At 35.3% G+C, this 24527-nt stretch overlaps 1 protein-coding gene across 6 annotated transcripts in view; it reads left to right on the top strand.

Annotated features, from left to right (window-relative positions):
• The window catches only part of LOC123556951 (amyloid beta precursor protein binding family B member 2-like), a 125176-nt gene that overhangs the window by 5086 nt on the left and 95563 nt on the right, over positions 1 to 24527 (top strand). For 4 of the 6 annotated variants that reach the window (XM_045348069.2, XM_045348068.2, XM_053543269.1 and 1 more), the window contains exon 2: positions 7496 to 7617. The exons of 1 other annotated variant lie outside the window; for it this stretch is intronic. Coding sequence is in view for 2 of the 5 variants with exons in the window: in XM_045348068.2 (XP_045204003.2) it covers positions 7608 to 7617 (10 nt within the window). In the remaining 3 variants the exon portion in view is untranslated. Of the gene's footprint in view, positions 1 to 7495; positions 7618 to 20499; positions 20649 to 24527 lie in introns of all 6 variants that reach the window. One more of the 6 variants, XM_053543271.1, reaches the window with a different exon arrangement.

Here is a 24527-nt window from a genome sequence, read left to right on the forward strand (position 1 = left end):
ATGTTTATCTCCGGAAACTGCATATAATTCTATGATATTTATGCATGAAACAGACGAATACTAATGTCACGGTGTATGTCCCGGACATAAGGTAAAAATCCCGGAAATTTTAGCTCGAAATCCCGGAAAGGTCCTGAAAAATTATGGCATGTATGGTAATATTACTCCTAGTCAATTTCAGATTTTACCATTTTACTCATTCACAAAAAATGTGATGAGTAAATACTCACAGGCCAAAAAAAATATCTGGAGCCCTGACCAAGTGTAAACATTTCTGTTGATAAAACTTAAATTAGAATTAGTCCATATAAGTATTTAATTCTGAACAGTACTAACAATTAATATTGTATAAGTGGTTAAGTTAGCGAGGTGGAAATATTGGAGAATTTCGCGAATTGACGAAATTTGCTAATATTTTCTCCAGCGTAAATATCAGCCAACCCATCATAAAAATGTACCATAACACTGGTAGTAAATAAGAAAAACTGATACTTTGTCTCTGCCTGTACTCTTTACAAGTTTCAGCTACTTCTTTGGGCCTTAAATACGTCAAAATAGCCAGAGTTTTTTAAAGGTAAAGATAGTCATAATTTGTTTGAATTTCCACTTGTTGACAGATACAAAACTAGCAAAGCTAATAACTGTAAACTGTCATAGGCAAGAAAACATACTGACATTTAAAAATGCATTTCACTTCTTTACAAAATGCAACAAAAGGATTTTCTTCAATACATATTGTTTCTCTTTTTCAGTTTGATAATTACATGTATACTGCTTCCCTTAATAAATACTAGTAGTACGTTTTCAAGTAATTATTTTTATAAAGAAAACACAAACAACAGTTTTAGTAATGTGTAGCACGTTCATTGATATATGAACGTTCACGAATAACTTACAACTGCAATCATGACATTATGTAATATTTATACCTTATATTAGTTTAACTTATTATTTTTTGAACGTAAATGAATATTGAGATGATAATTTTATGATTTTAAAAAAAAAGGATAAATGACCACACCTTTCAACTGGATGATTTTCCCTCTCTGGCTCTTTATAAGGGATAACAATGCTGCCAACAAAAGTGCAATTATTATGTCAGACAAATCAGTGATTGGTATGAAGTTCTATTTTTATGCAACTTGGAAATCGGGAATTCGCTAATATTTCCGCACACCAAATGTCTGGAATTCCAAATTCGCTAACTTTTCGACCCGCAGAAATATCCACTTATACAGTATATTCTTGCAATATCTTATTAACATACAGGTATTTTTAAAAACTAAATGGTCTCTCAGTACCAGCATCTCCTTAAAAACAATCTCATAATTAAATCATATTTTGTCGAAAATACTCCTAAAATTGTGTTTTTTAAAGTCATAAATATACACTGAAACAAAGTCAAAGAAATATTGCATGAAAACATAAAAATATTACTGAGGGTCGAAATGTCTTTGGGTCAAAATGTCTTTGGGGTTGTATTGTCCTAGTATATTCAATTTTGGGGTCAAAGTGTCTTTGGGTTGAAATTTCTTTGGGTTAAAATGTCTAGCATTCAAATGTTCTGTACCACTCGGCCTCTGTTGGCTGGGATTGTTCACAGTGGCTGTTTCATTATTAATAGACAAGTAAAAAGTAATCCAATAACATAATTATCTTAGGCTGATAATGCCAATCTATGGGATAAACTTCATTGATATGTCTTCCCGTAGACCTAATAAATTAGACTTTGGAGAGGCAGATTGCAAGTGAATAACAAGATACGTATAGGAAGAGCCCCTCCTGTTGCAGTGCTGAGATTTTTTTTGAAGAAACACAAATTAAAGAAATAAAAAACTTAATCATATCTGCAGGTTTTTGAGCTATATATTCATGTATTTAGAGGGGGCATACCCAGCATGCTTCCACCTAAAAATATATCAGGGATACATTTTATATGATTTTAAGTCACTTTTAAAGAATTTTCTGTGCATGTTGCTTGGAACTTTTATAACACAAAAAAATGGTTATGTGAGGGAGGGGAATGAGTTGATGAAACTGTCCATTTTACAATGTAAAAACATAGTATAGTATAAATTTAAATGTATGATCCTTTAAACTGTCTTGTGAAAGGTTAATGGAATTTTTTGAAAGCCTTTCTAAAAATTAGAAATTTTTAATAAAATCATTATGAAACCAGTTCCACTTGTGCCATTACAATGCCATGAAAGTGACCCAAATTTCTTACTTTTGTTGCCTAAAATGAGATAGCTTTCTTTTCTAATTTGTTACTTTTTATGCCCCCGAAGGGAGGCATATAGTTTTTGAACCGTCTGTCAGTCTGTCTGCAATTTTCGTGTCCGGTCCATATCTTTGTCATCGATGGATGGATTTTCAAATAACTTGGCATGAATGTGTACCATAGTAAGACGACGTGTCGCGCGCAAGACCCAGGTCCGTAGCTCAAAGGTCAAGGTCACACTGAGACATTAAAGGATAGTGCATTGATGGGCGTGTCCGGTCCATATCTTTGTCATCGATGGATGGATTTTCAAATAACTTGGCATGAATGTGTACCACAGTAAGACGACGTGTCGCGCGCAAGACCCAGGTCCGTAGCTCAAAGGTCAAGGTCACACTTAGACGTTAAATGATAGTGCATTGATGGGCATGTCTGGTCCATATCTTTGTCTTCCATGGATGGATTTTCAAATAACTTGGCATGAATGTGTACCACAGTAAGACGACGTGTCACACGCAAGACCCAGGTCCGTAGCTCAAAGGTCAAGCTCACACTTAGACGTTAAAGGTCATTTTTCATGATAGTGCATTGATGGGTGTGTCCGGTCCATATCTTTGTCATTCATGCATGGATTTTAAAATAACTACGCATGAATGTGTGACACAGTAAGACGACGTGTCTCGCGCAAGACCCAGTTCCGTAGGTCAAAGGTCCTAAACTCTAACATCGGCCATAACTATATATTCATTCAAAGTGCCATCGGGGGCATGTGTCATCCTATGGAGACAGCTCTTGTTGACACTTGCTTATAGTGGTATTGTTCATATTGGTAGGATATGAAAGTTTTTCACTCTGTGGATTTGGCAAGTAAGTTTACACATATGAGTATTTTAAAGATCCAGCCAAGATATGCTGCATACTTTAAAATACTTGACAAACACTTGGGAAATTACTGTTATTGTTGTCTGAAGAACTTGGCAAATATAACCATTCTCATTGCAGTCATTGGAGTTGTTTTAAATTAAAGAATGTCTGAGTGAGATGTCCACCCCCGGAATGAAAAAAAGTCACTGTTTTTCTTTACTTGGCTGGTAAAAAGTTTCCAGTAGAAATCTTATGTCTTAAGTCAAATGTAGTAAAACATGTGGTAAGGAAAACCTGTGAACACAGACAACCTTGCTGCTTGTTTCATTTCCCATTTCAAGTTTCTCCCCCATGGTTGGGGTGAAATTTCTCAACATGTTTATCCCCACAATATTTGGCATAGAATGTATGTATGACACTAAAAAACAATACAGTGACACTTATCACTAGCTCCCAACCATTGTCGTTGGAAACCTCGGTGTAAACAATCGTTTAGTGTTAGGAAGCCATCTAGTTGGCTAATGGAAGATTGGTGGTTCTACCGAGGTAGCTGCTTGTGCCTGAAATAAAACCCAGAGAGGTAACTAGGGTCTTTTTCCAGCATCAAAAGCTGGAGAGGCCATACCAACAAAACAAACAAATCTAAACCTCTTTTTCTGTCTCCAAAAGTCATGTTTGTACATAGCAGTGCTGGTGCAGTAGTAAGTCACAATTCGTTAGCAAAATTATAATGTTCACCTTACATGCAGTATAATGGCACTGATATTATTTTGTAATATCAAAAACATAGGGCACATTTCCATATGAAACTAGAAGGGAGATAAGCCCTTACGGTACTTACATGACATTATAAGAAAGTTTTGTGTAAATGTCCTAGTGTCCTAGTGTGAGTCTTGTCTAGCATGTCCCTGACTATTCTATGACTTTTCTTGGGTCTAGCTACAGTCTGAAAAATGTAAGTCCTTAACAGGCTTCAGAGAAAAAGGAAAGTCCTTTGTTCTATTTAATAAATTTTTTGATAATAGAAAGTTGTCAGAAAACAAGTTCCCGAGCTAAGTGAACTTAAATATAAAGGGACACAATCACGGTAACATAAATTGTCAGCAGTCACATTCACAGTTCTCTTTCATTTGTACACTATTCAGTTATCCTTGCAAACTTTTGAGCCAAATATTTTTGATCATACTATCATGTATGCAAGTTCTGCAATTGATGTAAAATGAATAAATGTAGATAAATTACTAGTAAATCAATCACCTTCAGAATGACAGGACTATAATTTCACCTATGAAATCAAGAAGAGAAGATAGCTATGCAAGTCATGTGACCATTCGTGCATTGATAAAACACTGGACAACATTAAGAAAATGATTGTTTGTAATTAAGCAAATGCTTTCATTCCTTAATATTTTGGCATTGGTATTATTCTAAAGAGGTCAGACTGAATTTTGTACCAAGTGGCACATATAATTTATTTTGTTTTCATCGTTCTTTTGTTTAGTTTAGGATGGACAGAGTGAAAAACGTAAGGTCCTAACATTTCAGTTTTAGCAGAGGTGAATTATTAAAGAATAGAACCGGCTTCTTGATAATGTTTTGTTTAGAATATCAAATTGTCAGAGACTTAAATTCACATTAAGAACAACTGTATCAATAAAATGGTGTTAACTTTATGTAAGAAAGTTACACAGTATTAATTATTTAAGAACTGGAGAACCATTTGACCTAGAACCTTCAAACTTCGTTTATAGGGCTTATGGATTAGATGACCCCTGTAGTTTTTGGATCACTTGATCAAAGGTCAAGGTCACAAGGGCCTGAACATGGAAAACCATTTCCGATCAATAACTTGAGAACCATTTGACCCAGAACCTTCAATCTTCATAGGGTAATGGGACTTACAGAGTAGATGACCCCTATTGTTTTTGGGGTTACTCGATCAAAGATCAAGGTCACATGGGCCAGAACTTGAAAAACTGTTTCTGAGGGGCCAGAACATGGAAAACATTTTCGATCCATAACCACTTGACCCAGAACATTGAACTTTACTGGATGATTGGACATGCCTAATAAATGACCCCTATTAATCTTGGGGCCATTTTCTCAGAGGACAAGGTCACAGGGGCCAGAACATGGAAAACTGTTTCCAATCCATTCCATAACTTGAGAACCACTTGACCCAGAATGTTGGAACTTCATTGGATGATTGAACATGCCGTTTAGATGATTCCTATTGCATTTCAGTCACTTAGCCAACCATCAGTGTCTCTGACTTTTGCTCCTGTCCCCTATTGACTCCTTGCCCATTACTGCTATGCTTTAGGGGAGACAAGTGCTTTTCTACAAAAGCATCTTCTAATTCCATTTTGCTTTTGTAAGTTTTCAGGACTTTCAGGAATTATTATGCTGTCATTTTTTTAGCTCATCTGATTTTTTGAAAAAAAATGATGAGTTATTGTCATCACTTGAGCGGTTGTCGGCGTCGGCGTCGGCGTTGCCTGGTTAAGTTTTATGTTTAGGTCAGCTTTTCTCCTAAACTATCAAAGCTATTGCTTTGAAACTTGGAATACTTGTTCACCATCATAAGCTGACCCTGTATAGCAAGAAACATAACTCCATCTTGATTTTTGCAAGATTTATGGCCCCTTTTGTACTTAGAAAATATCAGTTTTCTTGGTTAAGTTTTATGTTTAGGTCAGCTTTTCTCCTAAACTGTCAAAGCTATTGCTTTAAAACTTGCAGCACTTGTTCACCATTATAAGTTGACCCTGTACAGCAAGAAACATAACTCGATCCTCCTTTTTGCAAGATTTATGGCCCCTTTTAGACTTAGAAAATATCAGATTTCTTGGTTAAGTTTTATGTTTAGGTCAACTTTTTCTCTTAAACTATCAAAGCTATTGCTTTGAAACTTGCAACACTTGTTCACCATCATAAGCTGACCCTGTACAGCAAGCAACATAACTCCATCCTGCTTTTTGCAATAATTATTGCCCCTTTTGGACTTAGAAAATCATTTTCTTGCTTGAGTATTATGTTTAAGTCCACTTTTCTCATAAACTATCAAACCTATTGCTTTAAAACTTGCAACAGTTTTTCACCATCATATGTGGACACTGAACATCAAGAAAAATAACTCTATCCTGCTTTTTGCAAGAATGATGCCCCTTTTTAGACTTAGAAAATCATGGGTAGGACAATATTTCTATTACACAAAAAAAAATCAGATGAGCGTCAGCACCCGCAAGGCGGTGCTCTTGTTTTATCTTGCATAGAGTTGGAGAGTGCAGATTCCAATTTAATTCTACAAATATATACTAAAACGAAAACATAATGCTATTGAGAAGCTCTCGACTACCTATGAGCAGACCTATTTGATTTGGTAGTAATCAGCTTGTTACAAATTATCTCCCGAGTGGTTCCAAGGTTTGGTTGTTTGGTTAAGATTGTCAGACAGAGTGGAAATTTAAAGTCATACCATTTCAGCTTTAACATTAGAAGAAGTCCCCAGGTGCCCCATTAGGCATTATTGGAAGTGTTAGTTATTTTCTGAGGTGAAGCTGGAAACATTAATTGAGAGAGGCTAGCACCGTTTTTTTTTTTTTCAGATTTGGGGCATGTTGGCAGGGCCTGTTTGTAGCAGTGAAAATGTGCTCTGGCTATAATAGGGGGAAAATAATGTCATGGTTAAATAAAGAAATTTTATAAATACATGTATATTACACGACTTCACACACTTGTTCACTGTGATGATCTGACATGCATTGCACAGTTTCCATAACTCTACTTTGTAATTTTACAAAATTATGCCCCTTTTTCAACTAAGCAATTTTTTGTTTGGTTTATATGTAAGCTGGTACCTCAGTATTCACTTATCGGAATAGATTGAAACATTACACACTTGTCCACTGTGATGAGCTGACATGCATTGTACAGGTTCCGTAACTCTTTTTTGCATTTTTACTTTTCCAATGTTTATACTTATTTAGTTGACAAGGCTGTTGGATAGTCAGCATTGCTGTCTTCAGAAAACATTTTTTTCTTGTCAAAGTAGTACTAACATCTAGTGTAGACAACTTGTTGATGATTCTCAGAAAACTCATATCTCATTCCAGAATATGCTCTTGTCAAACTTTTTATCTTTGTGCTGAACTTCATTTTGTACATTTTCACTCAAAGCCCCCACTCTCCGTGCATCAACTCTCAAAAACAACAACCCTTTTAGAATGTGCTCATCTTTTGCTGCCAGCTTTGTTGTCTGCTGAAACTCTTGTTTAAAACGGAAATAAGACTGAATTTAAGCCTGACAAATGGTAAAATAAACACTAGCTAGATACCTGTGAGCATTTGATGTTTCATCAAGAAACCTATGATGTAGTACAACTCTTTTTTTTTTCTTTTTTTTTTCAGAGAAAAAGATCCATTTACAGACAAATAAAAAGATCCATTTACAGACAAGTCACTAAGCTGAATAGCAGAACTTGCCTGTTATGGCAGGTGGACAAGTATAAACGTGTAGACCATGTCTAATGGTGAGTTACATTTGCCTTGAAAGTAGAAATCTTACAGGAAAATTTTAATACAGATAAATCTGCCCTAGAGGCCACCTGTATTAAACAGGCACTTGTCTTAAGCAGTCAATCTGCTTACTAGTTACTTCACAAATTGACATTTTGCTCTAAATTCAACTGGTCTCAAATGGCCACCTGCCTTAAGCAGCTATCTCTACAGGTTTGTAGAACTACTTGTGCATTTGTTGGAGAATACACACTGGATGTTTGTATGATTGGAACAACAACAACATATGATATTATTTGCAGGCAATAGGTTACAAAATATATACATGTAGGTCTTGAGTGTAAGAAGCTATGTTGTTCTGACACAGTCTTCTTCAGATAACTTGTCTTTCTGCAATAAATACAAGTTGCATAATAATCAGGATTTCTGTTTTAGGTTCAAGGTGCTGCCAGCTTGTGATCTATAAAGCAGTTTGTCTTTATTTCCCTTTGAAATGGAGTCCTGCAAACAGTAGTTGAACTAATTTTCAAAGATGTTGGAGATAATCTTCTTTTTTATTCATTGATCATGCATTTGATGCACCACTTGCAATATTTCTAAGTTTTCTTTCAGGCTATTTTTGATTGAAACAGCATTTAGGTTTCCATTAAAAGCCATACCAGTTGCCTTTACAGACAGAATTCTTTTGACAGCATTTTGCAGAATTTCAGTGAAAAGACACCTGACATGTACATAAGTCTGTTTCAACAGTCATTGTCAGATTGTAGTGGGAAGACAACAGGACTATGTAGCCAAGTATCTGCTTACAATGTTTTTAAACGTGGTTATAAGATTGGCAATGTCATTGGGATTGGGGGGAGGGGGGAGGGGTGCAGACAGCTAGGTAGTGTTAAATGTTTCCTTTCTATTCAGTATGTCAAGTTTGGGTTGAGGTTATGCAGTAGAACTTGGCTTATAGGTAGCATACAGTAAGACCAAGACTGGGATGATATTTGGGGTCTGTGGATAAACGTCGAGATCACGGTAACTATAATAGGAAAAAAAAGTTTCTATTCATTAACATAAGTGTAGACTAATATATTGAAATCAAACTTTGTATATAGGTAGCTTATAGAAAAGCCAAATTTGGATTATATATAGGATCAGTAGGGTCAAATTCAAGGTCAACATGTCTTAATTAATCTGCATACTAGGAAAATTCTACTGTGGTTCATTTGGCAAGGGCATTGGTCTATTGTACCTTTTGAAATGTAGAAAGTTTGGAGAGCAGCTGATGAGTAGTGGTTCTAATCTTGGTCTATTTAGATGCCATAGGGTCAAGGTCACAGTTACTAAATATACCGTATTTTGGTGTGTTTAGGTCGCACTTTTTCTGCCCATTTTGCTGCCTGAAAAAGTTCCTGCGACCTCTACGACAGAACATTGCCAGCAGTTTTTTTTTTCGGGCCAATTTTCTGACCGTAGCTCTCGCAAAATTACGTGCATCTGTTACGAACGAACAAAATGGATAAAATAATCAATATTGGCGGCTTTTCAACCAATAGCGGTTACTTTCAATAAAATATATCGTAAATAACCCATACAGACTATTAAAATTATGAATGACTTTAATTCAAAGATGTTTTTGCAGTCTGAATTACGTTTGTTTCTACTTTCGTTTTACTGGACGCCATTGACATGTACTCCGGGTTGGATAAAATCCGGACAGATCCGTCCTCCATTCCAAACATTGTTTATACTAATTCTTAGCGTATTAAAATTTTTTACTTTTGATTTTTAAATAAAAGAAAAAAATCCAAAAAGAGGTATTTTGTTAACATTTTTACTTAGAATCAAAAGAACGCGGTTAATTACATGACACGGAAAGGTGTTATAATTGCTTTGCAAACAATTCACACTTAAACTTGCATGATAACAGAATGTAAACGCAAACCGTCTGCTGCCAATTAGTGTCAAAAAGCCACTTTTCTTTGATGTACTCTGTTACCGATACTACTGTTGGTATGAAACGGTTGGGAACGAAAATAACACTGTCCGATTTCCACCAATCAGGTTCTGATAATAATTCAGTCCGCGGCATCAATATGGTCGCCGCCATAACTTTTTTGCCGGTAAATATTTAATATAGCTGGGGAAAAAATCCGAAATTTAACTGCGACTAATACGCTAGAAGTTAAATTTTCCGACCATTTCCTGAGTAAAAGTTAGATGCGGACTATACATTACTGCGACCTATACGCACCAAAATACGGTAGATTCTTTTCATTGGGATCATCAAAAATGGGATTTCAGATTTATAATGTTGTTAGAACTGACATACTGTCACTGAACGCTTATATAAAGGACTAGCTTTGGATTGTTTTATTGGTCACTGTTACTAAAAGTAGAAAAATGACCTGTTCAGTAACTCTGGTAGGATTGAGGTGTATGGAACTTTGTATAAATAGCTAGGAGATTGTTTTTATGGTGACTAGGGTCAAGGTCACTGTAAGTTCAGGTCAGGGCCATTTTTGCTAAAATAGAAATTCTTTAAAAATCTGGTTTTCATGTTATTTCCATGTCTCTTGTTATTATAAGATTTGTCATAATATAAGACACAATTTTATTGCCACCTTGGGACTAATGTTCATAAAATACAAATATGGTCATTTCTCATAAATAGAATTTATATCTTTTTGGATAATGTTTTCCATTATTTGTTACAACATTATCAGAAAGATAATATTTCTAGGATATTTCTAATGTCTATACAAAGAAATTGCATCCATTAATGGCATGTTTGCCCTGTCTGTTCGTTTGTCAATCACTAAACAGGACCCATTTGTTCCAAATCTCAACAGTTGAAGCTAACAGTCAATAAACTTTTAGTGCTATATTTCAGCATTTTAGAAGATAATAAAATCAGGATTATGATCACTAAAAATCTTCACAGTAAAATAAAAACATAAAGCTAGTGTTTTCCCACCAGGAGTGATTAGTTTTAATCAAAGTTTAATCGACAGTTTAAAAATAGTCGAACAACTGGGCCAAGATTAAAGATTGCTTGATAGATTTCAACCAAAGTTGTAAAGAATGATTGTTACTTTTTAAGGTACATTTGACATCCAAAGAGATAGGGTCTTAATCGTATTCCTGATCACATTCCATCAGAATGAGGCAAAAGTTAAGATGCTTTTCACAACTAAATCAATCTTTGAGTTGGAAGTTGGACATTGATTGTTAAGGTTAGCTGTCCAATCAGTCTGAAGTTAGAAATTTGTAAGTTACTTGGAGAGACAGATTTCTAACCAACATGCAATTTGCCTGTAAATCTACTGTACTTTTCTCAAGGAAGTTGTGTGTGCTTGTATGGTCTTTAAAAGACTATGGTTAGGCAGAAGCTCAGTAACATTTGTGAGCTTACGAAAAATACTTCCGTGGTGTACAATCTTACATATTTGTAAGGATAATTTCCCATGTTAGCAAAACGGCAAACACTTTTGTCTGGATATTTTAAGTGTGTGCAGTTAGATATATGAAGTAATCATAATTTACAGTAGAAATGTGCAGAAATAACATAGTCAGCAGGGGTGGCAAGATCTGATTTTGATTTACTTGTCTGTTTTTGCCAAGGTCTATTTTCTACTTGTCAGTGTACTGTAAAATGATTGTAATACTATAGTAAAATATGGTGAAATTCTGCTTGTCTTTATGGTGGGACAAACTGGGCAAGTCTGACAATTGATTTCACCACCCGTGGTCAGAATTAGATGTTTCAATCAAATGTAAATTTCTCACTTTATCCTCAACCTGCCTAATAATCTGTAAAGAGAGGTTTTTTGGAATTAAAATTTTATTAAAATCAGTCCAATTTTCCGCAAATACGTCAGTGTTCAGAATTTGGAAGCTCTGATATATTTAGAAGCATAGTTTATATAGAAAAAAAGGAGAAAGATTGGGATTGAGAAAATTGCCAGTTTTTTATTGAAGTTTCCAGTTTTTGAAAGGTCCAGTATTCAGAAGTTCACGTTTTTTTCCTTGAAAATATTAGTGTATAACGAGGGCTTAGAGTGAAACTGGTCTATCTGCTTCTGTTTCTATATACAGATAGACCAGTTTCGCTCTAAGCCCTCGATAAGTTTAATAGGAGAGAGCCTATATTAGGGAATTTACAAGATTAGTTAAAGTCATATAAACAATCTTATAAAGGAGTGTATCCAAGTTGAATGCTTCATATAGAAAATAAATTTGTAGCATTTGGGTAAACATAACTCAGAAATCAGGAGACTTTAAAGGATGGGATTTTTTTTTATATTACAGATTTTACACATTCTATAAATGAAGGTAGACTTGAATACTGGTATTCTGATTGAATGATGGTTCAGAATTTGAGACAAACTTTTTCACATTTGAAGAATCAACTACAATGTGATTTTCATCAGGGTTCCCTGCGCAATAAATTCATCCCTAGCATTCATTTGCATCTTGTGTATGAAGAGAATAGGCCCTACCTTTTTTCCTAGAGGATGTCTAGCTGAAACCATTCTCCTCAGCACTGAAAATCAGAGAAGTTAATCAGTTTTAACCAATGATAGCATAAAAGGTACTGGTAAAAATGCTGTTCTGGAACAATTTTAGTCATTCAGAATTAAGCACTTTCCTGTTTTTGGTAACATATGTTCATAAAACCTTGTATGGCGCTGTTTCATACAGTAACTAAACAAGATTATGATTTATAATGGTAAAGTTGTGTATAACTCTTAATGTAATGTAGCACCACTGACAAAACCCCTCTAAGCAGAAATCCCCTTCAAATGGAACTTTTATTCTGGTCAGGAGGCCGTTCTTTTGAGAGCAGTTTTGCTGTAGATGGTCTGTCAATTAATCATCACTGAAAAATATTTCCTCAGATAAGAAGGAAAGTTCTCGCTCTGGAGTCTTCCACGGAGAAGATTTTCACAATTGTGATGACATTTAGTACTGAACTGACGTTGATGTTGAATCACAATTTTAAGTAAATTGCACTAGTAACAGAATACACTCCCTATCAGCAATATCATAATCAAATTACAAGCAAAGTTGTTATTTGGCATTAGGAAAATTAAACCTTTGCCAGTTTTTAGCTCTTCTGTTTGGAGGTACGCTGATACTTGCGTCTCCTGGGTGCCGGCGAAAGCTGAAGCTGGTGTTATTTAAATGCTCATATAGTTGTAAATATGCCTACTCAATCATGGAGAGATTTCCCTTTGATAGAAATTGCAATAATGGAAACATGTTTTTTATTGTGATATAAGTGATTTAATATATGTCTGTAGGAGAGAGGGAATGGTGAGCTTAGTAAGGGTATTGTTCAGCTTTGCTTTGTTGTAGTGTTCCACTCAGAGAGGATTCTTTACTTCCAATATTGTTGATATATTTCAAAATCTTCAGTGCATATAACTCAGTGAAATTATAAGTTTACAGTCTGTTGTTTCAAATGCAGTGTTCTGCCAAGGATCAAAAATAGTGGGGACACAATGTCCCCATGATAAGAAGAATATGGTGAAGATATAATTTGATGATCCTTCAACCAACTGTCCTGAAATTGGTATTCACTTTTCTTCTTGGGTTTATCTGAGTTTTCTGAACCTTGAGGGTTTGGGTTTGGAGCACAAGTTTTTGACACAATTTGTGTAGAACATTTGAATCTGATACATTTTGAGCTGTCACAGGACTCTTTCTGTTTCACATGAGGAGGCAATGATGGGTCGGAATGGTAGAGGCTTTTCAAGGGAGCCACATGAAATACTTGGCCAGTCATCATTAGTTTGAATGTTGTTTTTGACCTGCAGATGAAAAAAGTAGCTCTAAATATTTCTGTGGATCAAAGTTACCGTAGATACCCATGTATAATGCGCACCAACATATAATACACACCCATATATAATACGCACCAAAGATTTAGCGAGAAACATTTTGGTCAATTTTTAGGTAGATTGAAAATGAATATTGACACCGATAATTACGTACATGGCATAGGGTGGTATCGGTCTCAATGTGCTATCGATTTTTGTTTTCTTGAAAGTAAAACCAGTAAAATGTTGTTATATTTGTAGCAATTCCTTTCAACATCTCAGAATGACATCTTTCAAAATGACATAAGCTTCTCATTTCAAACCAGTAACAAAAGGTTTGAACTTAATAGATCAAATGGCCAGTATAATTATTGGCAATAAGTGTGACACCCCATGTCAGTTTTGTTGTTCACAATTTAATCTGGATTAAAGATAAAACTCGATCATTAATTATTATCATAATACTTATCTCTCTCTTCGACATACTTTTAAATTCATATAAAATTGATATTGTTAAAGGAAAATTCTAACACGATCCGCAGCAGTTGCTATATAAACATATAGCGAAATCGCCTATACATGAATCTACGATAAAATATAGCTCTTCCATTCCGCCCTACGATTGTAACACGACTGAGATTCTACTCTGCTTCCGTTATATACCGTCTAAATACTCGACTTTTTCAGTGTAATGTAGTAGTAATAAAAAGTACATCAAATTTTCTGAAACAAACAATATCTAACTGATAAATTTATTTGTTTATATTTTACCGTAAGAATATGTTTCAGCCCGGTAAGTTTCAACTTCAACACCAGTTCATCTATGTCTGGTTGTGTGTGTAGTTTACAATTTCTGCGTTGTAGGCACCACAAATGTCAACTAGATTCTACTTTGACAGTAAATAAATTATAATTAATTTTCCAATCTTCCAGTCTCAAGTTTTTACGTGTTTATATGCCGCCGCAATGTTCTGGCGTGTATGTTTCAGTGCCATCATGTAGGTGACGTGTACTATTTTTAGAAACTGCATACATAAACCTTGAATTAAGTATTTACCTCTGATTTCTATATCCGACCTTAGATGTTATTGAAAATAACATTTTCACGGCAATAACTACTTAATACTTTAATTAAAATTTACTGAATATCAGAAAATTCGGTTTGATGCAACGCTTTCCATTCGTGGGGAGGTTTTTATAATAGCATATGGCCAGCTGAATGACAATCGCGCTAAAATGTAGTGCTGTAAAATGCGAAGAATTTACGTGGTTAGAATCAAAATAATAAATATGTTCCAATAATTTTATCAGTTAATAAAATATGGGCAGTCGTTCGGATGCGAATATTAAATCACTCGTGCTACGCACTCGTGATTTAATTATTACGCATCCGAACTCCTGCCCATATTTTATTAACTGATAAAATATAGGCACATATTTATTATTTCTTAAATAAACCACTCTTTATCTTTTACGGAATGTAATGGCAGTCTTGGATTTTAGGTTAGACAGTGAGCATGGAGAGTAGTTTCCCTTTATCGGAAAGGTGAATCCCTTTATCGGAATGGTGAAAATCATAAAAAACTTGTTTTTGACGTTGAAAAGTCATCTATACCTGGGTATAATACACACCAGAGGTAGAATGAATGATCTGTCCCAAGTGATGTGACAACTGACATTCCTTGACCAATTTTAGCACAACATTAAATTTTGTTTTTCTGTGTGAGATTCCTGCAATATCATGGCCTTAGCAGAACACTAAATGTGACATAATTTTTCAAGATAGGGTTAGATGCTTAGATTTTTTGCTAAATTGATCTGAAAAATTAAATCGGATGAAAGTTTTCATTATAGAAGTTCATGGAGAATTCACTATTTTAATGATGTTTTTATAAAAAATGTCTTCAGTGCAGATCTTAACGTAACTTCTCACAGATTAAGTTTAGTACAAAATTTCTTTATCATACATGTACAGTCAAATTAAATGTGTAGGTCTGTTTGCTTTTTTTTTAGATATTTGCCAATAATTACAGAGGCAGCTGCAAATTTGTAGTCAGTTTTATAAAATTAATCAGCATTTTTTCTCATCAACATTATTTGATATTTAATTTTGAAAAACACAGTTAAATGTCTAAAAAAGACACAGGTTGTCATTTATTCAATTAAATTAATCTTTCGGTATGCTGGATGCAGGCTTTATTTTTTGTTTTCCAGTAAAAATGACATCATTTTATGACTTTTGCAGAACAGTCTCAGTTAAGTGGAGTGAAAGATAGGTATTTATACTCCAAAGGTGTTATTATATATTTGCCAGGTGAGAGGTTGGATAGCCATACATCAGTTTTAATCTTTTGTTAACGCTATTTATGATAGTTCAAAGTCTGTTTAGTAGTTTGTCTTACATACTGTAACTTACTGTTTTATGTTTCTTTTTTTTGCCCCCTTTAGATATAATATGGGATTTGCCTATAGTCTTTGAAAGCTTTAGGAGTGAAGTAAGCGCTAGAATTCCCTTTATTAAAGATGGCTGCCATGTTCAATATGGCCATCTGAAATTTGGCCTGTTTAACCTTTAATAGCCCACTAGTGATTCTGCCTTTGCGTCCCTGCAGGCTGACTGATCATGGTCTGCACCGTTTGCTATTCAGTCAGTAAATTTTCAGTGAACCCCTCTTCGAATAATAAATGGTATTGCCCAAATTGAATGATGGACCAGTCCATTTTAGAAATTAAGCAGGCTAAAGGTTAATTAACTATTATATACATACAAAGGCAGTATAAGAAAGACCACTGGAAAAATGCTTCCATATTGCATGCAGTAAAACAGTAGGAAGAGACAGATTTTAGATAAGAAGTTCCTGTAAATCAAAAGCTTATCTTTAATGCTTTATATTTATTGATTTCCTGTATTGAGGAAAAAGTAAATTAGATCTTTTATAAAGCCGTTTGTTCTTTAAAGGAAGAAATGGTGTGTGTCTGAACACTTTTATTATGTTTTGGGTTATAAAGTCTGGATATAAAAGTTCAGAAAATATATTTGAGATATTATTGAACCATCTCTGAGACTTGTTAGGTTTATAAATGTCAAAACCTTTATTGCTGTATTTAGCTTGTTTTCTAGGAATAAAATGATAACAATAAATTAATATTGTTTGTCATGGTGTGTATTTAGAAAGTTAATTGTTAATATGTCTGTCAGGAATAATTTTTGATTTTATTTCCAGTCTAAAGCTTAAAGGCACATGTGGTTAGTTTTGTTCCAATATAGACATTCGAATACTAGAACAACGATGATGAGGATGTGGTGCAAAATGAATATTCAAGGGAGACAACAAACTTTGAATATAAAAGTTAAAATAGTTTCTGTTAAAGCCATAGGCATTCAGCACATTTGTTTGGTCAATAATGATGTTAATATATGATACAAAAACAACATCAATAGACAGGCCAGGACCCCCAAAAAAATCCAGCACCCATTTACAATATACTGATTAATTGAAGGAAAACAATTCGGCAGTGCTGCATTTCATGATGACCAGCCTTTCACGCTGTGTCATTTTTCAACCAAAAAAGATATGACCAAATATCCCTATGCCAACAAGGCCCATTGAATATATCTTTCAGTTCCTGAGTTGATCATTTACTTGTCCTCATTCATTTCTGAGAAATAAAATTGTAGAGATTGACAAAATTTGACAGTTGCGTTAGTCATAAATGATTGTGGCTATGCGAATGTCACAACTAACAGCCATTCAAAAGCTTCTACAAATGAAATATACATGTAGCTACATGCATGTAAGTTATAGTAAAAATGTTGTTAGTACAGATATTGGTCAGTAACTTCACCAGAATAGTGCTTAGAAGCACCATTCTTTTAATGCATCTGCCACTGTGGCAGTAACTAGCAATGGCTCAGGTAGAGCCCCGAGTCATTTAAAGAAATATGAGGTCCAACTGGGCTTAAGTGTCTCACCTGGAAAAGACACTGACCTTTCAACCTTGCTTCTAACCCTGTTTGGTGAACACCCATTAAGCAGATCATTAAAATCTATTTAAAGCTTTTTTTGTCAAGCCCGCTTGTGGAAGCGAAGACATAGTTGTCCAAATGGCTGTTTGGTGTATGTGCGTCCGTGCATGTGTGCGTCCGGATTTGTTATGTCCGGACCATAACTTTGACATGCATGGAACAAGCTTGTTTATAGTTGCCATGAATGTTAATCTTAGTGAGAGGGAGTGTCATGCGCAAACCCCAGGTTCCTATCTCAAAGGTCAAGGTCACAGTTGGAGGTCAAAGGTCATGTCAGATCTTGTCTGGCCCATAACTTTGACATGCATTGAGGAATCTTGTTTATATTTAGCATGAATGTTTAACTCAATGAGACGGAGTGTCGTGGAAACCCCAGGTTCCTATCTGAAAGGCCAAGACCACAGATAAAATTGTAGCCATTACGGCAAATTTGAGTGGGTCTGATCTCTTGAGTTGATGAGAAGTTGTTTAAAAACTTAAAAGATGTTCAATCTATAAAGTTCCCCGCCTCACAATACCCCCATCACCTTAAGCTTAAAATGGTTTTAACAGGACCCGTAGATATCCTTGTTAGGACTTCTTAGTCTGGAATTTTTTTAACAAAAGCATTATTTACACATAGAAGACTATTATACTACCTATATGGGTGTCAAATGTCTGGTGAAGGTGAGAAACCACCAGAAAGTGAAATTCTGTTTACTGAAATGTGGGTGACAGTTCAGACAGGTGATTTCTCAATCGCTGTTCCAAAGTTTTTATTCCCTGGGTGATTGTAGTGTAACTGCAAAACATGCTTCTACTAGATCTACAGTGCCCTCAAAAAGTCTGGAGACTGTTGTAGGAAATAACTGCAAAATAATGAAACATAAAATATAATGTTTGTTATTTCTATGTGATTTACACCAGTTAAATTCTTTTTAACCTTAACCCTGCTAAATTTCTAAAATGAGCTGGTCCATCATTCAGTTTGGGCGTAAAGTATCATTTACTATTCAAAAGGGTGTTCACTAAAAATTTACTGACTGAATAGCGAACAGTGCAGACAATGATCAGCCTGCATTGATGTGCAGTCTGATCTTGATCTGCACTGGTCGCAAAGGCAAAATCCCTTGCTGCCAGTAGGTTTATGGTTAAAGACATATTTTTTTCTGTATGAATAATCATTTTATGCTGTTAAAAGTATTGCCATGTTTTGAAATATGGCAAAATTATTGAGGCCTAATAGTTTGTTGAAATTTTTTTTATTTTCAATCATCTCCATATTTTTTGGAAGGCGCTGTATATGTTGGCTTCTTAAAATGGTCTAGTATGTAATGATAAAGGTTCATATTTGAGCCGTGCCATGAGAAAACCAACAATGCGTTTGCGACCAGCATGGATCCAGACCAGCCTGCGCATCCGCGCAGTCTGGTCAGGATCCATGCTGTTCGCTAACAGTTTCTCTAATTGCAATAGGCTTTGAAAGCGAACAGCATGGATCCTGACCAGACTGCGCGGATGCGCAGGCTGGTCTGGATCCATGCTGGTCGCAATCCCACTATGTTGATTTTCCCATGGCACGGCTCATTTTAGTTTCATCTCTTTATGCCCTGGAAGGGTCCTGCTTACAAATTGTCTGTGCTAAAGTCCGTCCATCAGTTACATCCTTCTGTAACTCTGTGTCTCAGTTGTAACATATTTATAACATTCAATGGATTCCAGTGAAACATAGCAAAATGTGATGATGTGTTCTGCACTAGAAATTGGTCTGTAAGTGCTAAGGTCAAGGTTAGAGACCAGGGCAATGTAACCCTAACAGAAAAAGAAATTGGCACAATTATGAAATTCCAAGCAAGTACGGTTTGTTATATGCAAATAATCACAAGCCCAAAAAAAGTTTAAGTTTGGCTTCTTGTATACAAATAATCACAAATAATCACAAGCCCAAAAGAAGTTTTGATAGCCTGGCTAAACTTTTCCAACTGAAATTTAAGTATTTAGTGTGTTAAAATGATTAGAAAATGTCATATGTTTGCATTTGCAGGGTTTTATTGACAATAGCCACAATGTAGGACTTGTTTTTCCACTGAAAAATGAAGCCAAAGCTGATTTTGCATCATGTAGGCAAAAACTTACCATTTCTTCTTCTTTGAAAATCATCTAATATCTTAAACTGTTCAGTTTCCGAATAATTTGTGTGTGGCATGTGACCCTCTACTAAAATGCTTAAATCATAAGCATGTTAGCCCCAAAACACATGTTTGAGTTGTGATACTGAGGTGAGCGATCTCGAGCTATAATGGCCCTCCTGTTTTTTTACTTTGGATTTTTTGATAGTATCATTTTTCATGTTTACCTGGCTGTAAGTAGCCTTGCCATGCTAAAAGTTGTCAGTTGATATGCTTCGGATATCGTCACCACACTAAATTGTGGGAGAAGTAGCGGTCTGAAAAATTCCAGAATTAATCAAACAATCTGATCTATTTTGTCAGCTTAGAACATGACTGTGTAGTAAGTAAAGGACAAAGTATTTTAAACATTGTAAAGTTTCATGATCTTTGTCCCATTTTAGTATGCGTTGGTTGTTGGAGCGATGATAGGGCTGTCTCATCCAAATTCATTTTAAAGTTTTTAGGGTTGCATGCTCTGGTCTGTTTTCTAACCTATATCATGCATGCCAAAAGAAAATTTGTCTGCCCAATGGCAGTAAATATGTAAGTGAAACAGATTTCGAACTTGAGTTCCATTTGATTTAATTGAAAGAAGTTGAAGACAGTTTAAGCTTGATTTCAGATCTGATATTTCGTTCCCAAGAAGACTTTTCCAGCGGATGATCTGTTTAACTTTATTTTGTGCAGCCATGCAAACATTGAGAAAGGAAATCTTCCTAGATTTTGTCGGCTCCAAAATTTGTAACCATGGTAACACATTTAAATGAATCTGTAGTCATTTTCCTGTATATCCAGAAAAAAACTTACTTTCCTGTTGGAGAGTTCATCAAAAGAGATTGATTGAATGCTCTCTATGCTGCCTTTACCAGTTGATTTGACAGTTTATTATATTTTTTGTCTATTTAGATGTTGTCATAGTAACAAGAACAAATGTGAAATGAACAGTGCACCAGTGAACTACTTCTGATTGGATGAGAGAAATTGACAGTGATGAAGTGCAGTGATTTATGGTCATTCAATCAGAGTTTGGCAGTTGGAGAATTTCCTTAGAAATGGTAAAAAAATAGGCTTCTAGTGCCTATTGATTGTAGCTTTTGTTTGATTGGTTGTCACGATTTTGGCGAGGTTAGAAGGGTATTTCGACATGGTATGATTAGTGTGAAGTGTATTACGTGTTTGGTCTTTCGAAAATCAGAAGCATTTGTCAGAGTGTTTCATGATAAAACAAAATCTTGTTATGTTTGATATATCACTGCCACAGTGGAAAGATAGTCTGCCAAATATTTGAAAAGTTACCTATTGATTTTGGGGATTTTTAGAAAACTATTCCAGAGAAAATGTAAGGTTTCTCTGTGACACATTTTGGTTTCTCATAATGTATACAGTGCGATATTCTGTAAGTGCTGTTTATAATGCTTAGGTTTGAAATTAGTATAAGATTTATGAGTCATATTTGAGTCTGACTGGAATTTTCTTAAAATCCAGACTGTTTTATAGATAATTATGTACATAAATTGCAATCTACCATTGTTCAGTATTCAAGAATAATATGTTCTACAGAAATGTCAATTAAGTATCAAAGTTGAATCTTCAAGTTTGTGATTCCAGTCGTTGCAAGCATTTTTGTATGTTTTAGAGTTGGAATCTTTAGATAGAATGTTATATAATTCTCCAGAATATTTTGAAGTTTTCTTAAAGAAATTGTTTTGTTTGGAAGGCAAATATGTTGTTCAGGGTTCAAGCTAGCCCAGAAAAATTGGGAGAAGTGACTTCTCCCTTCAGTGAAAATAGGGAGAAGTTTTCTCAGAACAGGGAGAAGTGAGGCTGCGGGTCAAAACAGTCATTAATTAAACTGTGTATTACAGTTTTGATGGTACAACACAAAGGAATAACATTTCAAAACAACACATATTTTACTTTTAAGTACAAAATGCCAAGTATCAAATACAAACACACACAGTGAGCATGTATTTATGCAGTAGTTTGAAACATTCATAAATAATACTAAAACACCATTAGTATTACAACAGGCATGTGTGGTGTGATTTGTTGTTCGGCTCATGTGTCATGACCCCTTGTATATGCATTATCAAATTTTGCCAGTCTACATATAACACAGTGCGCTTTGCCAGGCTTATCTTCCTTCCACCAGTCAAAACTAACAATAGAAAACTAATTTTTCAATTCTTATCCCTGCACACCCCTGTCTTAAACCCCTGCTGGTCAAAATCTGGATATCCAAAATTTTATGTCCGGATACTGATACACTTCCATAAGCATTGCCAAATTCTCAAGTCTAAAGAATATATTTGACAAATTGTGATGATGCAAAGACAATTTAACAGCACTGGACAGTATCTGATATTAAAGTCTACAATGACAATACCTTTTATTGAAGAAAATTACGAAAAATGTTCATGAAATACCGGCAAATTGTCACCGCGAGCAGACATTCTGACAGCCTACTTTAGTTTTCAAAAACTTTTACAAAAAGATAAAAGCCAATGTGTTCTTATCTAAAATTGATTGTGATTGATTTTTATTGATTGAAATTAAATATCTGTTGTCTGAATTTCAGTTTAATTTGTGTATAACACGGATATTTACGTCTGGCAGCCGCAATTAAAACCATATCATTACGAACAACTCTGGTTATTATTCAGAGCTTTTCTTTAGGCCCTATCGGTCAATTTGCGATGGGCTATCATCCTATAATCAGCTACTGACTCTTGCGCCGACATACTTGTGTTTTTTGTTTTTATTTACCCTACTTTTGACAGTTTTTAGTTGTTTATTTTCACACGTGATGCACACACTTTTTATCCGTGATGCACAAAATAAATTAAAGGCAATTTTGTTTCGCCTCGTTTGATTGGTGTTTCCAAAGTTTTCGACCAATAAAAATCATCCGTACGATATTCGGTGATAGGCGGAGCATACTTTGTTGACAGGTGAAGTTCACAACCCGTAACGGGATAAGTTTCGCTAATTGATTATGTAATGTTTTTACAAGCTGATTAGAAGCTGATAGATGTGATATATACATGGATGATAACTGCCTTGGGCGCCAGATTTTAGGGCGACTTGTTTTTCGCTTTTCTGTACAAACAGAGCGAAGTCATCAGAAAAAAAGCGACCACTTTGCTCACGTCGCCTAGAAGCGTGGACCCTGGTTGTTACAAGGAAAGTACTACAGTCATACCTCGTTATCTCAACATCGCCTGTCTCGAACTATTTTGTAAAGTCCCCCCACCTCGCCCCTGGCTCTTGATTTTGCATTGTTTTCACACTGTTTTTTTCTTGAGTTTTTAGCTCACCTGAGTCAAAGGCTCATGGTGAGCTTTTGTGACCACTCAATGTCCGTCATCCGTCGTGCGGCCGGTGTCCGTCAACAATTCCTAAAAAAATCTTCTTCTTGAAAACCACTGGGCAGAATTACACCAAATTTCACAGGAATGATCCTTGGGTGTCCCCCTTTCAAAATTTTTCAAAGAATTTAATTCCAAGCAGAACTCTGGTTGCCATGGCAACCAAAGGGAAAAACTTAAACAAATCTTCTTGTCCATAACCACAGGGCCTAGGGCTTTGATATTTGGTATGTAGCATTATAATTATAGTGGTTCTCTATCAAGATTTTTCAAATTATTCTCCTAGGGTCAAATATGGCCCTGCCCCAGGGGTCACATGGTTTATATAGACTTATATAGGAAAAAACTTAAAAAATCTTCTTTTCTGAAACCACAAGACCTAGACCTTTGATATTTAATATGTAGCATTGCCTTATGGTTGTCTACTAAAATTGTTCAAATTATGCCCCTAGGATGAAAAGAGGCCCTGCCCTGGGGGTACCAATTTTTACATAGACTTACATGTATATAGGAAAAACTTTAAAAATCTTTTTGTTTGAAACTGCAAGGCCTAGGCTTTTGATATTTGATATGTAGCATTGTCTAGTGGTCCTTCACCAAGATTATTTAAATTATGCCCCTTAGGTGAATAGAGGCCCCACCAAGGGGGTTCCAATTTTTACATAGACTTAATTATATAGGAAAAAAACTTTAAAAATCTTCTTGCCTGAAACTGAAAGACCAAGGCATTTGATATTTGGTATGTTGCATTGCCTAGTGGTCTTCTACCATAATTGTTCAAATTATGCCCCTGGGGAGAAAAGAGGCCCTGTCTGGGGGCCCCAAGTTTTACATTACATAGGAAAAAAAAATTCTTGTCTGAAAGTTCAAGGCGCAAGCCTTTGATATTTGGTATGTAGCATTGCTTAGTGGTTCTCTAACAAAATTGTTCAAATTATGCCCCTGGGGTGAAAAGAGGCCCCGCCCCGGATTTCACTTGTGTATGAGTTATATAGGAAAATATACTTAAAAAATTATCTGATCATATTTCCTAGACTGTTTAATTATAATTACCTGATGACCCCAAGTAATTAGGGGTCACTTGACTGCGACCTTGACCTTCTGACCTACATTTTTGTTTTTTGAGATACAGCCTTGAAATTTAGATGACATATACAGTTTTGCACACCATCTTAACAGCATATAAATTTGGACCATGTCAAAAACTTTCGATAAAGATTTCAGTACTAATCTTTAATGTTCTTAGCCCTGACCTACTTTCTTGTTTTTGAAGCTACAGCAAAAAGATTTGGACCACATGTATTTTGTTTGATACAGATTTCAATACTCATCTTAACTAGTCTTAATCAGGTGAGCGATATAGGGCCATCATGGCCCTCTTGTTAAATAAACAAATGTCAATCGGCAGAGGTGTGAGCAATTAACGGCATGTTATATAGGGTGTGGCAATTAACTCATCAGCTCTGAATATTTTGCCAAGCTGCCTGACACCTGAGTGTTTGAGCTGTTTCACTTTAAATTATTAGTGTCATCCTCTTCAGACTGTTAGTGTCGAAATTCAGTGAT

Source organism: Mercenaria mercenaria, chromosome 5 (genome assembly GCF_021730395.1).
Source record: "Mercenaria mercenaria strain notata chromosome 5, MADL_Memer_1, whole genome shotgun sequence".
Taxonomy (NCBI): domain Eukaryota; kingdom Metazoa; phylum Mollusca; class Bivalvia; order Venerida; family Veneridae; genus Mercenaria; species Mercenaria mercenaria.